Source organism: Rhinatrema bivittatum, chromosome 15 (genome assembly GCF_901001135.1).
Source record: "Rhinatrema bivittatum chromosome 15, aRhiBiv1.1, whole genome shotgun sequence".
NCBI lineage: Eukaryota > Metazoa > Chordata > Amphibia > Gymnophiona > Rhinatrematidae > Rhinatrema > Rhinatrema bivittatum.
Genome location: NC_042629.1, coordinates 4408755 through 4424456, shown reverse-complemented (window position 1 = coordinate 4424456; position 15702 = coordinate 4408755). Strand labels below are relative to the sequence as shown.

General features: G+C 44.4%; 1 protein-coding gene across 1 annotated transcript in view; it reads right to left on the bottom strand.

The window, feature by feature from the left end:
- The window catches only part of ADAMTS5 (ADAM metallopeptidase with thrombospondin type 1 motif 5), a 228756-nt gene extending 223713 nt beyond the window's left edge, over positions 1-5043 (bottom strand). Inside the window, 1 exon segment of the mRNA XM_029578186.1 lies at positions 3547-5043. Within this exon segment, the coding sequence (XP_029434046.1) occupies positions 3547-4539 (993 nt within the window). The 5' untranslated portion in view covers positions 4540-5043.
- Positions 5044-15702: the final 10659 nt, after the last annotated feature.

Sequence of the window (15702 nt, the reverse complement as noted above, 5' to 3'; positions counted from 1 at the left end):
AAACAGACTCACCTATAATAAACCACAGAACCAGATTAACATTTTCTAAAGTCAAGTATTTTCCAAAACAAGATGGGGGTGATAGCAGTTGGCATAATACAGAAAGGCTTCTAATTTACAAATCAAGGATTGTAAGTTAGATAAGACGGTAACATTTAAAAAGTGCATAATGTGAGCCAACTAGTGCACATTTTCTGCTCAATCGATTTATTGCACGTTGGCTTGAGATAATAGCAATGCAAAGTTTACTATTCACTTTCAGTTGCAGTGCCAACCTGATAGATAGAGAATGCAGCATGCAGACTTGTAATTGCTATGTGGAGAACAAAGCAGGACTGTGGCCTCTGGCGCTAATGCAAATTCTTCGTTTCATTCCAAACATATGTCATCAGTGACTATATTAAAAAGAATAGCACTTACTATAAAACCTTTTTCTGTAACTGCTCTGAGAAAAACTGATTATATGATTCAGAGAGAAGGAAAAAGGTAAGAGAAACGAGAAAAGGACTAGGTGTTTACAAAAATGTCACTGCTAGTATTTTATACGGTAAGCCAAATATACTGGAAGGCACACTTTAAAAGGAAAATCAAACAAGATAGGATGCAAGAAAAAGTTAAATGTTATATAAAATGTACATAAGCTTTTGCAAATCATCTGAATGTAGATGCAAAAATATTATAGGCATGCTAATGAATTATTAGCAACAAAATATTTATGATGGTATGTAAGTAAATACTTTGGTGTTTTTCACAATTCTGGTTGTGCACATAATACTTTTTCTTATACTATAATCATTCTGTCAGTCACAGAATAAATTAATTGCTTATGAACATGATGGTATAAATTCAAGCTCAGATACTGATTTATAGATAATTCAAAGTACTTAGGACTGTTGCAGGCAGAGATATTCAAATCTGTTAGACATTCAAAGCCAGTTAGATTTAAGCAGTTATACTCAGGCCTGATGTTAGAGATACTTAGGTGAGATACTGATAATTTATACACAAGCCTGTTAAGAGTTAAGGCAGTTAAGATATGCTTAGGCTTGGTGTGGGTTATACTCAGGCTTGTTGTTAGTAAGTTATAATTAAAGCAATCACTCAGTATAAAATCTGGAGAGTGGACTCTGCATTTTGTGGTAGAATATCCAATGCAAACAAATTTGATTGTTTTTTAATTCTTTACATATTTTTGTGACACCTGTCATATTATAAAGCTTTTAGGAACAAAGATGAATTCCATTGTAAGAGCCAAAAATAGATTTGTTTAATGATAAAATGCAAAAAGTGCATGCTGTAGTATTAATAACAAAAGTGATGATATTGAGCAGGGGAAATGTCCCAGTAAAATGGCTTGATTGAAAATCGGTCTCCTCAAATGTGGCTAAAAGTACTCAATGGTTCCACACTCTGCATAATTTTAGCCACAGGAAAAAAGAGGCATTCCTGTGGGCGTGGTAGGAAAACAGCATGCAAACATTTCATTTTCAAAAGTACTTGCTTTATTTTGCACCCCCTTGCCAGCTGCTTACACAAATAGAAGGTGCAAAGTGTGCTTACTCTTTTACTGTGTGTACTTTGTATTTTCTAATTTTCAATGGTAAACTGTGTTAATGCAAACATTAAACCATGAAGCTATGCAAAGGGTTAACTAATCTTCGCAAAACGACACCAAGTTCAAGGTGAATGTAGCTAGTAAACAGGAATGGAAAGTATACCTCACATATTAGGTGCATGGCAGAAAAACAAGCCGTTTAGGAGAAGACATCTGGAAGAGTAGCAGCAGAAACAGCCCATCAAAACATGGAGTCCAAGGCTTTGCATCCAGTTGCTAAGCAACTACCTTCATACATTCAAAACAGAGTTGTAAAAGTTGGATCCTTCTGCCAGAGGCTGATCCTTCTCTTGAACAGAAAGGGAATGCATTTTCTTTTGGAATTAAAAAAAATACATTATTCTCTGTGACAGATATATACTTTTGATTTTCTCTCTAAAACCTTGTTTTACCTTTATATGTTTTAACCCAGAAAAAAGGATGCACACTCATAATTGTGAACAATCTTTCCAAAATTTTGATTAACAAACTGTAAAACTTCAAAATTGACTATGTAGGAAATAGTTGTTTCTATAAGCATCTGCAAGATCATTCACTACTCCAAGGCTATTGCAGTTGTGGTCTATTACTAAGAAAATTACTTTTAACATGAATTTGAAAATGGCTGCTACAATTTCACAGGATGAATCAGTTTACAGAGAGTACAGAAGGAATGTACAAATGCAGCAGAGTTTCAAGTATTTGAAGTTATAAAAACACAACTGTACCTTTTGAATGATTGCTTTCTGACCATTTTTACCACTTTTACTACCAATTCATATGATGTGTAAGTGCTAAGGGAAATCACTCGATTGTTGTTTGAGATGAGGAGACAATTAGCTAGAAGAATTTTATAACATATCAATACTTTAATACAATATATGAATCGAATGGAAGAATGATTACTTTTCAAAATGAAGGTAAACTTGTAAATAAAAAATACAGCCTGCCTGTCGGTGTACATGTGGTTTCCAGTTCTGTCTTTCTTTTGAACTGCAAGTCTCCCTTATAAATAGGGATGTGCTCTGAAAAATGCAGCAGTCAGCATTCTTGAATTGAGTCCTCTGGGATCTTGTCTACCACTTTCTGTTGCAGGATATCAGTTTAAAGATTTTTATTCACTTTTCTAATCTTAATGGAGTTTATGATATTAGGTAAATGTGATGTGAATTGTGATAAAAAGAAATGTGCCTGTTTTAATAATATTATAAAAACAACCATATGTTGCCAGCTAAGGAACTTTGGTTAAGTCATGCAATCCCACATCCTGGTGCTGTTCACTCACTCCTAACTACTCCCTACTCCCTATTGCCTTGTTTTTAAACTTAACAAATTTATAGCCCACATACATCAATTGTGTGTGGCGGGGAACAATATTACATACACAATAATTAAAACAAGACATGACATACCAAATCAGAATCTTAATACTTGCAGAGATCAGGTAATCAAGTTCACACTCTGTGCCTATTTGCTGTGGCAGAGTTGCCCACATTTCAAAACTTAAGATACATTTTATTTTTACGTATTAGTAGATATACATTTACCCCTTCAGACACGCAAACAACAGAGAATGCAGAAGGTTTAAGATTTTTTAAGGGACAGAGTAAATTATATAGAAGCATAATCTGTGTAGGGAGGATCAAATGATTTGTTTTTCATATAAACTTTTTTTTTAAGAAGTAGGTGACAGTACTTGGTAAAATATTTGTCAGTAAAGCAATCCTATACCTTAAGAATGGTAGCTGGATTAGAGAAGTTAGAGTGTAAATGTATTTAAAATGAAGCTTTAAATGTGTCTGGAGCACTTGGCAGCTCTGGAGTTGCAATGAGAATGAACAGAAAGTAAAGCAGACAGCAGAGTGGAAGGAAATAAAAGAATCATGTCCGTACTGCATCCTTGTAGACAAGTGCAGAAGGAAGAACAGAGAAAGCGAGAGAGGATGGCTTACCTCGCGTGTGAAGAGAATAGCAGCATCATAGTGCTCCTCATCTTCATCATCCAGTGGGTTGTGCTGATGCTGCCACTTACAGAAATCTTTCAGAGTAGTGGCAGCATTCTTGCTGACTTCGGGTCCCTTTTCCTTGTCCTTCACAATCACCACCTTCACCACGGCCAAGTGGATGTGGTTCTCAATGCTTGCATGGCCATAAAGTCGGGAGGCAATGGACACCAGAGTCAGCAAGTAATGATGAAGATCTTTTCCATATTTCTTGTCCATGGACTCATCGGCAACCAGGAGTATCTCCACATGGCGGGACCTGGAAATGGAGCGTCGCGTTCGGGTCCTGCTGCCTATTTGTACTTCTGTAATCTCTGCCCCAGACAGCTGCCCTGATGGAGATGTGCTTCTCAGGGCTGGGACACCTTGCTGTTTTTTCCTAGCTCCAGGTGTTGCACAGCTGTCCTGGGGATGCAAGGTCTGGAAGCTGAAGCGCTCCTTAATGAAAAGATGCAGTACCCTCTGTGATTCATCACTGTACACCTGCTGTTTTGCAGCTGGCCCCTTCAGCAAAGGTTTAATGGTGTAATGAGCATGTCTGATTGCGAAAAAGCCATCTAATCCTCCACATAGATTGAAGAGAGCCAGTGACTGGGGGTTGGAGTCCACTGAACCCCTGTAATAACAGTGTTTGTACTGCAGCTGCTGATGTGGACCTCTCAGATCATCTAGGATCTTGCTACTGAAATAAGGGGAAAGGACTGAGTCGTCATGCTCTAGATCCAAGACAAATTTTTTTCCATCCATGTAAAGAATGTAACCTACCCTGCCACCTCCAGAATAGATCTGGTCAATATTTTGCATGATGCCGCTCCTTCGAGGATAGTCAACAGCCAGTGAAGTGGTGGCCTGTAGATGCAGATGGGTATCCCTGGTGTTGGCAAGAAGAGTAGAAGGAAAGGGCAGAAGAAATGCTAAGAATAGGTGAAATTTCCACAGCATTCTGTCTGTACAGCTATTGTCTATAAATCAAGGCAATCCAGGAAGGAAGAGCCAGCAACAACTGTTTTGTAATAATAATGCTCTGAACACACTCTGGAACAAGCCAGGGCTTCACTAGATTTAAACTTTGTTTTTTTTTTCATATGCTTGCTTGTTTTCTCTGGAAAAACACGGAAAAAAATCTGGACACCAATTCCTTCTAAATAGGAAAACAGCTGAAGAGCGAACAGTGAACAGCTGCAGTAGGGCTGTGGAATAGAAGATTTGTAAGCACTGTATCCTCCTTCTCTGTGGGATCCTGCTGGTACTGCTCACTGCACAAACTCCTGCCTTTCTTCCCTTTCTGGAGAAATAGAGTACGCTGGTTTCTTCTAGCAGAGCTGGGAACACAAAGCTGTCCTGGATTAACCCTGAACTTGTTTCTATAGGATTTATCTCCAGTCTGACGATGTGAACAAGGAGAGGAGAGAGAGAAATGTGAAGATGTGAGGAGGTGGAGCGATGATTTTATACTGGAATGTTATCCTGGAATAGCAAGTTCAACAATTCGTCACTGCAGGCTGCCTCTTAAAGGGAGAGCTTCTGAAGCAGCACTCCCACATTTCCTTCTCATTTAATCAGAAAGAAAAAGAGTGAGGGCAAGAATGTTTGGGTCAGAAAGCTGAGATTTCCTTTCAGATATTTAAAGCCACATAGCTCGTGTCTGTTGTGCTGTTTCCCAACACATTCTTGGCTAACCTTGCTGACCTCATTGCCTGCCTGGGGAGGGGGTCTTTGTTTTTTCTGTCTTTCAGTTTATAAACACTGGGATAAGATTATGCCATTTGAATGGGTAGGAAGTTATTGCAGAATTTAGAAGTTTTGTTTGGTAACATGTTTACTGATACTGAGCTCCTGCATATTGTACAACTGGAATGAGGTGATGAGACTTCAATGTTTAATGTCAAATTCTTTATCTGTGTTATGTTCTCTGGTGCAATGACTTAAGTTTGTATCTCAATCATTTGTACTATTATGCGTGCTGTCTGCGGCAGACCCGAGGCACAGCACCCTCATCTTTCCACAGGGACTCCAGCTTCTGGTTTCTCCTTGCTGGTGGCGGTGGGCCGCCAGCTCTGTCCTCGGGCCTCCCCCGGTGCCTCCGGCACTGCCACAGTTGCTGGCATTCCCGGTCCTGCTGCCACTGCTCATCAGGCCTCTCTGAGTGGCCCGAGGAGAGATCTACTACTCATGCCACGCTCTCCCTAGGCACGTGCACACCAATCGCTGATCCTTAAGTAGGGACCACGGCAGGAACCTAGTTGCGGCCCCAGATGATGACGTCAACCTATCCATAGTATTTAAGCTCAGGCTCCACTCCCTAGCGTTGCCTTTGCAACAGGTCTCCTCACTGGTCGAGTACTCTTTGCTACTTAGAAATTCGTCTCATCCCTGCGTTCCTGTCCCTCATTGTTCCTAGTTCCTGTCTCCTCATTCCTGTCTTGCTTATGCTTCAGATTGACTACACAGACTTTGACTTTGCTTTGCCTGACATTGCCATTGATTGTCTCCAGACCCAGACCTCTGCTTTGCCTGACTATGCTTAGCCTATCTCCAGACCCAGACCTCTGCTTCGTACAACTACTCTATTGACTATCTCCATGATCAGACCTCAGCTTTGCTTGACTACGCCATTGACTATCTCCGTGATCAGACCTTAGCCTTGCTTGCCACTGCCTTTGGATCGCCGCCAGGCCTGAGTCGAGCCTACCATTGGACGCGTCTTCTGCTTACTCCCTGGACATGGATTCGTCAGGCTTCGGACTACCTTTGTTCGAGCGCCCCCTGTCTGTCTTCGTTCCATTGGCATCCGAGTTTCCAGGACATTATCGAGTCCAGAGTAAGACTGTACCATCTCTCGCCTGCTGTTTCTAGGCTGAACCAACTTCTCCTGCAACTATATACAGAGGCCCACCTAAGTCCTGCCGGCCCCGACACCCAAATTCTCAACCCGCAAGGATCGAGGGCTGGTATAGGTGAAGCTCCAGCGGCCTCTCCCTATCAGCCCACTCCACCTACCGGTAGTGGGGACCCGTAGGTCCTTACCTACGGGTTGTGTCAACCCCACCTCGGCCCAAGGGTCCACCTCCGATGCAACAGGTTGCAAAGGCCATGGACTAGGCGGAGCCATGTGCCTTCCAGGCCATATCTGACCTGGCATCCAAGGTACACGAACAGCAGCAATTTCTTGAGGCATTGGTCTCCTCCATTGGAGGTCTCCATACCCGGCTTAATGACTGCACCAGTGATCCGGTTCCTATACTGGCTCCTCCTCATCCACAACCATCACCATAGATGCCTCAAGCCTTGCTGGCCCTACCAGTACCTACCTACTTCAACGGTGTCTCCAGGCTCTGCAGAGGGTTCATCAACCAATGCTATATGCAATTCGCTTTGAAGCCCTCCGTCTTCCAGGATGAATTGACCAAAGTCACCTTCATCCTACCTCATCTTGAGGGGAAGGCGCTGGCTTGGGCTTGCCCCCTGTGGGAACGGTCGGACTCTCTCCTAAGGGAGTTGTCTCAGTTCATGACTGTGTTTCAACGGACCTTCGATGATCCTGGGTGGCATGCTGTGGCAAGCACCAGCTTATTACATCTTCGTCAAGGTTAAAGAAGTCTCTTCGACTATACCATCGAGTTTCGGACTTTGGCTTCTGATCTTGCCTGGCAGAAACACTGCCTATGAGCTATCTACCTGGATGGACTTTCCTCACAGCTGAAGCATGAGCTGGTTGCAAGGGAGCTCCCTTCCTCTCTCGATGACCTTATAGACTTGACAGGCTGAATCTGAGCCATCTCTGAGCGCCACCGGGAGAGTCGGATGCCCAAGAAGACCTCTTGGGTTTGGTCCCGTCACCACCGACCACCAACCCTGCCTTGAGCAGGATCACTACTGTGGCTAAGATGGAAGAGCCCATGCAGTTGGGTCGTGGGCGGCTGATACCGGAAGAGTGCCTCCAGTGGAGACAAACCGGCTGTATCTGTATTGCGGAGCACCTGGCCACCAACTACAGACCTGTCCTATCTGTCCGGGAAACTTCCCGGCCTAAGTTCAGTAGGGGTCCTGAACTTGGGCGCAACCTCTCCAGCCCCTCAATTATCTGTATCGGTCACCTTGATCTGGGATTCCTTTCCAGTTCTTGCTCTGGTGGATTCCGAAGCAGGAGGTAATCTCATTCTCAAGGATCTTGTCCAGCTCCTGGGTATAACGACCCGTTGCTAGAGACCTTCTTGTGTAAAGCATCTATTTATGGAGGGCCGTTACCTGGCTGAATCTTTCTTACCATGGAACCTGTCCAGCTGTGCACTGGCGCCCTACATACAGAAGAACTTGAACTGTTAGTAATGGAGAAATCCATCCATCCGCTAGTCCTCGGACTCCCCTGGCTACAAAAGCATTCTTCCCAATTTAATTGGGGCTCAATGTAATTGGTGGAGTGGGGTCCCGCCTGCCACCAGTCCTGTCTTCAGAAAATGGTACCACCATCCATTTCCTTTGGCTGTCACTTCTTCTGGCATACCCGCTCCTTATGCAGATTTCAAAGATGTGTTTTCCAAGCAAAAAGCAGACCTTCTTCCGCCTCTTCGGAGGTTCGATTGTCCTATTGATCTTCTTCCAGGGACCATGCCTCCCCAAGGACTTACCTACCCTCTGTCTCTACCTGAGACAAAGGCTATGACGGAGTACAACCAAGAAAACCTTCTGAAGGGATTCATCCACCCCTCAACCTCTCCTGCTGGGGTGGGATTCTTTTTTGTGACCAAGAAAGATGGGTCACTTAGGCCGTGTATTTACTACTGTGGCCTAAACACCATCACCCGCAAAGACAAGTATCCTCTGCCTCTAATCTCAGAATTATTTGATCGTCTTCAGGGAGCATCTATATTCACAAAATTGGACCTAGGCAGGGTGTATAACCTGGTATGAATCTGTCCCGATGACATTTGGAAGACTGCATTTAGCACCTGGGACGGGCATTACGAGTACCTGGTGATGCCTTTCGGCCTCTGTAATGCGCCCACAGTTTTCCAAAGAATTTTTCAGAGATTTGCTGTACACCAAGGTTGTAGCCTACCTGGACGATATCCTTGTCTTTTCTAAAGACCTGGCCAAACACCACACTGATGTCCGTACCGTTCTCCAATGCCTTTGTGAGAACAACTTGTTTGCAAAATTGGACAAATGCTTGTTCGAGAAATCCAGCCTGCCTTTCCTCAGATACATTATCTCCCAATGAGGATTTTCCATGGACCCGGCTAAGTTAAAAGGAATCCTGGATTGGCTGCAACCCGTGTGTCTTAAAGCTCTCCAGCGCTTCCTGGGGTTTCTAAACTACTATCGCCATTTCATCCCACATTACTCCACTCTGCCTGCTCCTTTGACAGCCCTAACTTGTAAGGGCCAAGATCTCAAAATTGGACTCGCAGCCTTCCACCGCCTCAAAAAAGCCTTTCAGGCTGGGTCTTGCCTACATCACCCAGACCCAAACCGTCCATTTCAAGTGGAAGTGGACACCTCCGCTATTGGAGCTGGGGCAGTCCTGAGTCAACGCACTGCTTCCGGTACTACAGTTCCATGCTCATTCTACTCCCGTAAATTTTCATCTGCGGAGCAGAACTACAGTACAGGAGATCATGAGTTAGTTGCCATAAAATTGTCCCTTGAAAAATGGTGCCCATGGCTAGAGGGTGAGCAACATAAGTTCACTGTGTTCACCGATCATAAGAACCTGAAACATCTGAGCCAGGCCCAACATCTCAATGCCCGTCATGCTCAATGGGCTCTGTTCTTTTCCAGGTTCAATTTTGAGCTTTGTTACCTTCCAGCCAATAAAAACCTTCGGGCAGACGCACTATCATGCTCTTTCGAGCCTGAAGACATTCCAGAAGAACCCAGTCATATAATAGACCCAGCCTATATCTGTTTGTCTTCTACTCATCCAGTACCTGCTGGGAACACTTTCGTGCTGCGATGACTCTGAGAAAGAGTTCTCCACTGGGCGCATGATTCTAAGTTTGCCGGTCACCCAGGGCAAGCATGAACCTTGGCACTGCTCCAGCGGTTCTTCTGGTGGCCTACTATGGTCTCAGACGCTAAAGCATATGTCGAATCCTGTAACACTTGTGCACAGCAAAAGCCGCCAGTTGGTCGATCTTGGGGTCTCCTGCAACCACTTCCAGCTCCCGAGGAACCGTGGACCCACCTATCTATGGATTTCATCATGGATTTGCCTCCATCGAAGGGTCATACCATAATATGGGTAACCATAGACCAATTTTCAAATATGGTCCATTTCGTCAATCTACTGGGCCTACCATCCGCTCCAGAATTGGCACACTTATTTTCTCATCATATCTTCAGATTGCATGGCCTACCCAAGGACATTGTCTCTGATAGAGGTCCACAGTTCATTGCTAGATATTGGCGCGATCTTTGCCGAAAATTCGGTATTAATATCAGTTTAACAACTGCCTATCATCCCGAAGCTAACGGACAAGCCGAATGAAAGAATCGCTCCTTGAAGGCCTTCCTGTGCGCTTACATCAATGACCGCCAAGACAATTGGTACGATGCTGGAGGGCTGGCAACTACTTATGTCCATACGTGGGCTTGACCTCTATCCTGGGCGGAGTTTTCTCACAACTCCTACATCGCCACCACTATAGGCACATCACAGTTGTAAGAACATAAGAACATAAGAAAATGCCATACTGGGTCAGACCAAGGGTCCATCAAGCCCAGCATCCTGTTTCCAACAGTGGCCAATCCAGGCCATAAGAACCTGGCAAGTACCCAAAAACTAAGTCTATTCCATGTAACCATTGCTAATGGCAGTGGCTATTCTCTAAGTGAACTTAATAGCAGGTAATGGACTTCTCCTCCAAGAACTTATCCAATCCTTTTTTAAACACAGCTATACTAACTGCACGAACCACATTCTCTGGCAACAAATTCCAGAGTTTAATTGTGCGTTGAGTAAAAAAGAACTTTCTCCGATTAGTTTTAAATGTGCCCCATGCTAACTTCATGGAGTGCCCCCTAGTCTTTCTACTATCCGAAAGAGTAAATAACCGATTCACATCTACCCGTTCTAGACCTCTCATGATTTTAAACACCTCTATCATATCCCCCCTGAGTCGTCTCTTCTCCAAGCTGAAAAGTCCTAACCTCTTTAGTCTTTCCTCATAGGGGAGTTGTTCCATTCCCCTTATCATTTTGGTAGCCCTTCTCTGTACCTTCTCCATCGCAATTATATCTTTTTTGAGATGCGGCGACCAGAATTGTACACAGTATTCAAGGTGCGGTCTCACCATGGAGCGATACAGAGGCATTATGACATTTTCCGTTTTATTCATCATTCCTTTTCTAATAATTCCCAACATTCTGTTTGCTTTTTTGACTGCCGCAGCACACTGCACCGACGATTTCAATATGTTATCCACTATGACACCTAGATTTCTTTCTTGGGTTGTAGCACCTAATATGGAACCCAACATTGTGTAATTATAGCATGGGTTATTTTTTCCTATATGCATCACCTTGCACTTATCCACATTAAATTTCATCTGCCATTTGGATGCCCAATTTTCCAGTCTCACAAGGTCTTCCTGCAATTTATCACAATCTGCTTGTGATTTAACTACTCTGAACAATTTTGTGTCATCTGCAAATTTGATTATCTCACTTGTCGTATTTCTTTCCAGATCATTTATAAATATATTGAACAGTAAGGGTCCCAATACAGATCCCTGAGGCACTCCACTGTCCACTCCCTTCCACTGAGAAAATTGCCCATTCAATCCTACTCTCTGTTTCCTGTCTTTTAGCCAGTTTGCAATCCACGAAAGGACATCGCCACCTATCCCATGACTTTTTACTTTTCCTAGAAGCCTCTCATGAGGAACTTTGTCAAACGCCTTCTGAAAATCCAAGTATACTATATCTACCGGTTCACCTTTATCCACATGTTTATTAACTCCTTCAAAAAAGTGAAGCAGATTTGTGAGACAAGACTTGCCCTGGGTAAAGCCATGCTGACTTTGTTCCATTAAACCATGTCTTTCTATATGTTCTGTGATTTTTATGTTTAGAACACTTTCCACTATTTTTCCTGGCACTGAAGTCAGGCTAACCGGTCTGTAGTTTCCCGGATCGCCCCTGGAGCCCTTTTTAAATATTGGGGTTACATTTGCTATTCTCCAGTCTTCAGGTACAATGGATGATTTTAATAAGTTACAAATTTTTACTAATAGGTCTGAAATTTCATTTTTTAGTTCCTTCAGAATTCTGGGGTGTATACCATCCGGTCCAGGTGATTTACTACTCTTCAGTTTGTCAATCAGGCCTACCACATCTTCTAGGTTCACCGTGATTTGATTCAGTCCATCTGAATCATTACCCATGAAAACCTTCTCCATTACGTGTACCTCCCCAACATCCTCTTCAGTAAACACCGAAGCAAAGAAATCATTTAATCTTTCCGCGATGGCCTTATCTTCTCTAAGTGCCCCTTTAACCCCTCGATCATCTAACGGTCCAACTGACTCCCTCACAGGCTTTCTGCTTCGGATATATTTTAAAAAGTTTTTACTGTGAGTTTTTGTCTCTACAGCCCACTTCTTTTCAAATTCTCTCTTAGCCTGTCTTATCAATGTCTTACATTTAACTTGCCAATGTTTATGCTTTATCCTATTTTCTTCTGTTGGATCCTTCTTCCAATTTTTGAATGAAGATCTTTTGGCTAAAATAGCTTCTTTCACCTCTCCTTTTAACCATGCCGGTAATCGTTTTGCCTTCTTTCCACCTTTCTTAATGTGTGGAATACATCTGGACTGTGCTTCTAGAATGGTATTTTTTAACAATGACCACGCCTCTTGGACAGTTTTTTACTTTTGTAGCTGCTCCTTTCAGTTTTTTTCTAACAATTTTTCTCATTTTATCAAAGTTTCCCTTTTGAAAGTTTAGCACGAGAGCCTTGGATTTGCACACTGTTCCTTTTCCAGTCATTAAATCAAATTTGATCATATTATGATCACTATTGCCAAGCGGCCCCACCACCGTTACCTCTCTCACCAAGTCCTGTGCTCCACTGAGAATTAGATCTAAAATTGCTCCCTCTCTCATTGGTTCCTGAACCAATTGCTCCATAAAGCTATCATTTATTCCATCCAGGAACGTTATCTCTCTAGCGTGACCCGATGATACATTTACCCAGTCTATATTGGGGTAATTGAAGTCTCCCATTATTACTGCACTACCAATTTGGTTAGCTTCCTAATTTCTCTTAGCATTTCACTGTCCATCTCACCATCTTGACCAGGTGGACGGTAGTATACCCCTATCACTGTAGTCTTCCCTGACACACAAGGGATTTCTACCCATAAAGATTCAATTTTGTATTTAGTCTCATGCAGGATGTTTATCCTGTTGGACTCTATGCCATCCCGGACATAAAGCGCCACACCTCCTCCCGACTGCTCCTCTCTGTCATTGCGATATAATTTGTACCCCGGTATAGCACTGTCCCATTGGTTATCCTCTTTCCACCATGTCTCTGAGATGCCAATTAAGTCTATGTCATCATTTACTGCTATACATTCTAATTCTCCCATCTTACTTCTTAGACTTCTGGCATTAGCATACAAACATTTCAAAGTTTGTTTTTTGTTTGTATTTTTATTCTGCTTTTTATTTGATAGGGATAAGTTAGAATTTTTTAGCTCAGGTGAGTTTTTAGTTACAGGCACTTGGACTACTTTTCTAATTATTGGAACCTCACTCTCGGGATGCCCTAATTCTAATGCATCATTAGTATCCTTTAAAGATACCTCTCTCCGAACCATACGCTGCTGAGCGACTGTCGGCTTTCCCCTTTGTTCTAGTTTAAAAGCTGCTCTATCTCCTTTTTAAAGGTTAGTGCCAGCAGTCTGGTTCCACCCTGGTTAAGGTGGAGCCCATCCCTTCGGAAGAGACTCCCCCTTCCCCAAAAGGTTCCCCAGTTCCTAACAAAACTGAATCCCTCTTCCTTGCACCATCGTCTCATCCACGCATTGAGACTCCGTAGCTCTGCCTGCCTCTGGTGACCTGCGCGTGGAACAGGGAGCATTTCAGAGAATGCTACCCTGGAGGTTCTGGATTTGATCTTTCTACCTAAGAGCCTAAATTTGGCTTCCAGAACCTCCCTCCCACATTTTCCTATGTCGTTGGTGCCCACGTGTACCACGACAGCTGGCTCCTCCCCAGCACTGTCTAAAATCCTATCTAGGTGACGCGTGAGGTCCGCCACCTTCGCACCAGGTAGGCATGTTACCAGGCGATCCTTACGCCCACCCGCCACCCAGCTATCTACATTCCTAATAATCGAATCACCAACTATGACGGCCGACCTAACCTTTCCCTCCTGGGCAGTAGGCCTTGGGGAGATATCCTCAGTGCGAAAGGACAATGCATCACCTAGAGAGCAGGTCCTTGCTACAGGATCCTTTCCTGCTACACCTGGTTGGTGCTCTCCCATTATGAGACCTTCTTCCTCCAAGGCAGCACCAGTTTTTCTCTATCATCTATGAAAAGTTTTTCTCTATCATCTATGGAAAGCAACCACGACCACTGCTGCCCATACCTTTGTCAGTACCGTCCCCTGCGGTATAGGTTACTGCAGATGCCCTCAAGACTTTATGGGAACAGACAAATCTTCGCTTACGTCAAGCCGCTTCCCGGGCCAAGAGAACTGCTGAAAGTCACCGTTGCTCAGCTCCTGAATTCCTCCCTGGCCAGAAAGTCTGGTTAAGTTCTCAGTATATCCAACTCAGAATACCTTCTCAAAGGTTTGCTCCAAGGTACATTGGACCTTTTATGGTCACCCGACGCATTGGACCCGTTACATACCAGCTTCAGCTGCCTCCTACGCTGGGAATACATAATACGTTTCACGTATCTCTCTTAAAACCTGTGGTCCTATCCTGGCCTGCCTGAAAAGCTCCTGAACCACCTCCACTCGTGGCTGAAACAGATACGATGTACAAGGTACATGAAGTCCTTGACGTCCACCATAGGGGCCGCCGGTGGGAATACCTCCTTTCTTAGGAGGGTTATGGACCCAAAGAAAATTATTGGGAACCAGCTCAGAACATCCTGGATAAAACCCTCCTCCTGAATTATCATCGTGCCCATCCGGGCAAACCATGACCTCCAAGAGGGGGTCATAAAGGGGGGGTACTGTTACGCGTGCCATCCGCGGCAGACCCACGGCACGGCTCCCTCACCTTTCCACAGGGACTCCAGCCTCTGGTTCCTCCTCGCTGGCAGCGGTGGGCCGCCAGCTCCGTCCTCGGGACTCCTCCGGTGCCTCTGGCTCTGCCACAGTCCCTTGCATTCCCGGTCCTGCTGCCACTGCTTGTTGGGCCTCTCCGCGTGGCCTGCGGAGAGATGCTACTACTCATATCACACCCCTCCCTAGGTGTGTGCGCATGCATCGCTGATCCTTAAGTAGGGACCACGGCGGGAGCCTAGCCACGGCCCCGGATGATGATGTCAACCTAACCATAGTATTTAAGCTCAGGCTCTGCTCCCTAGCGTTGCCTTTGCAACAGTTCTCCTCGCTGATCGAGTACTCGTTGCTACTTAGAGATTTGTCTCATCCCTGCGTTCCTGTCCCTCATTGTTCCTGGTTCCTGTCTCCTGGTTCCTGTCCTGCTTATCCATTGGATTGACTACATGGACTTTGACTTTGCTTTCCCTGATGTTGCCATTGATTATCTCCAGACCCAGACTTCTGCTTCACCTAATTACGCTACAGTCTATCTTCAGACCCAGACCTCTGCTTCGCCTGACTACGCTACTGCCTATCTTCAGACCCAGACCTCTGCTTCATCCGACTGCGCTATTGACTATCTCCGTGATCAGACCTCAGCTTTGCTTGAGTACGCCATGGATTATCTCCGTGATCAGACCTTAGCCTTGCTTGCAACTGCCTTTGGAATGCTGCCAGCCCTGACTCGAGCCTATCATTGGATGCCTCTTCTGCTTACTCCCTGGATGTGGATTCTTCAGGCTTCAGCCTACCTTTGCTCGAGCACCCCCTGTCTGCCTTCGTTCCTCAGCTCTGCCAGCCTGTCTTGTCCC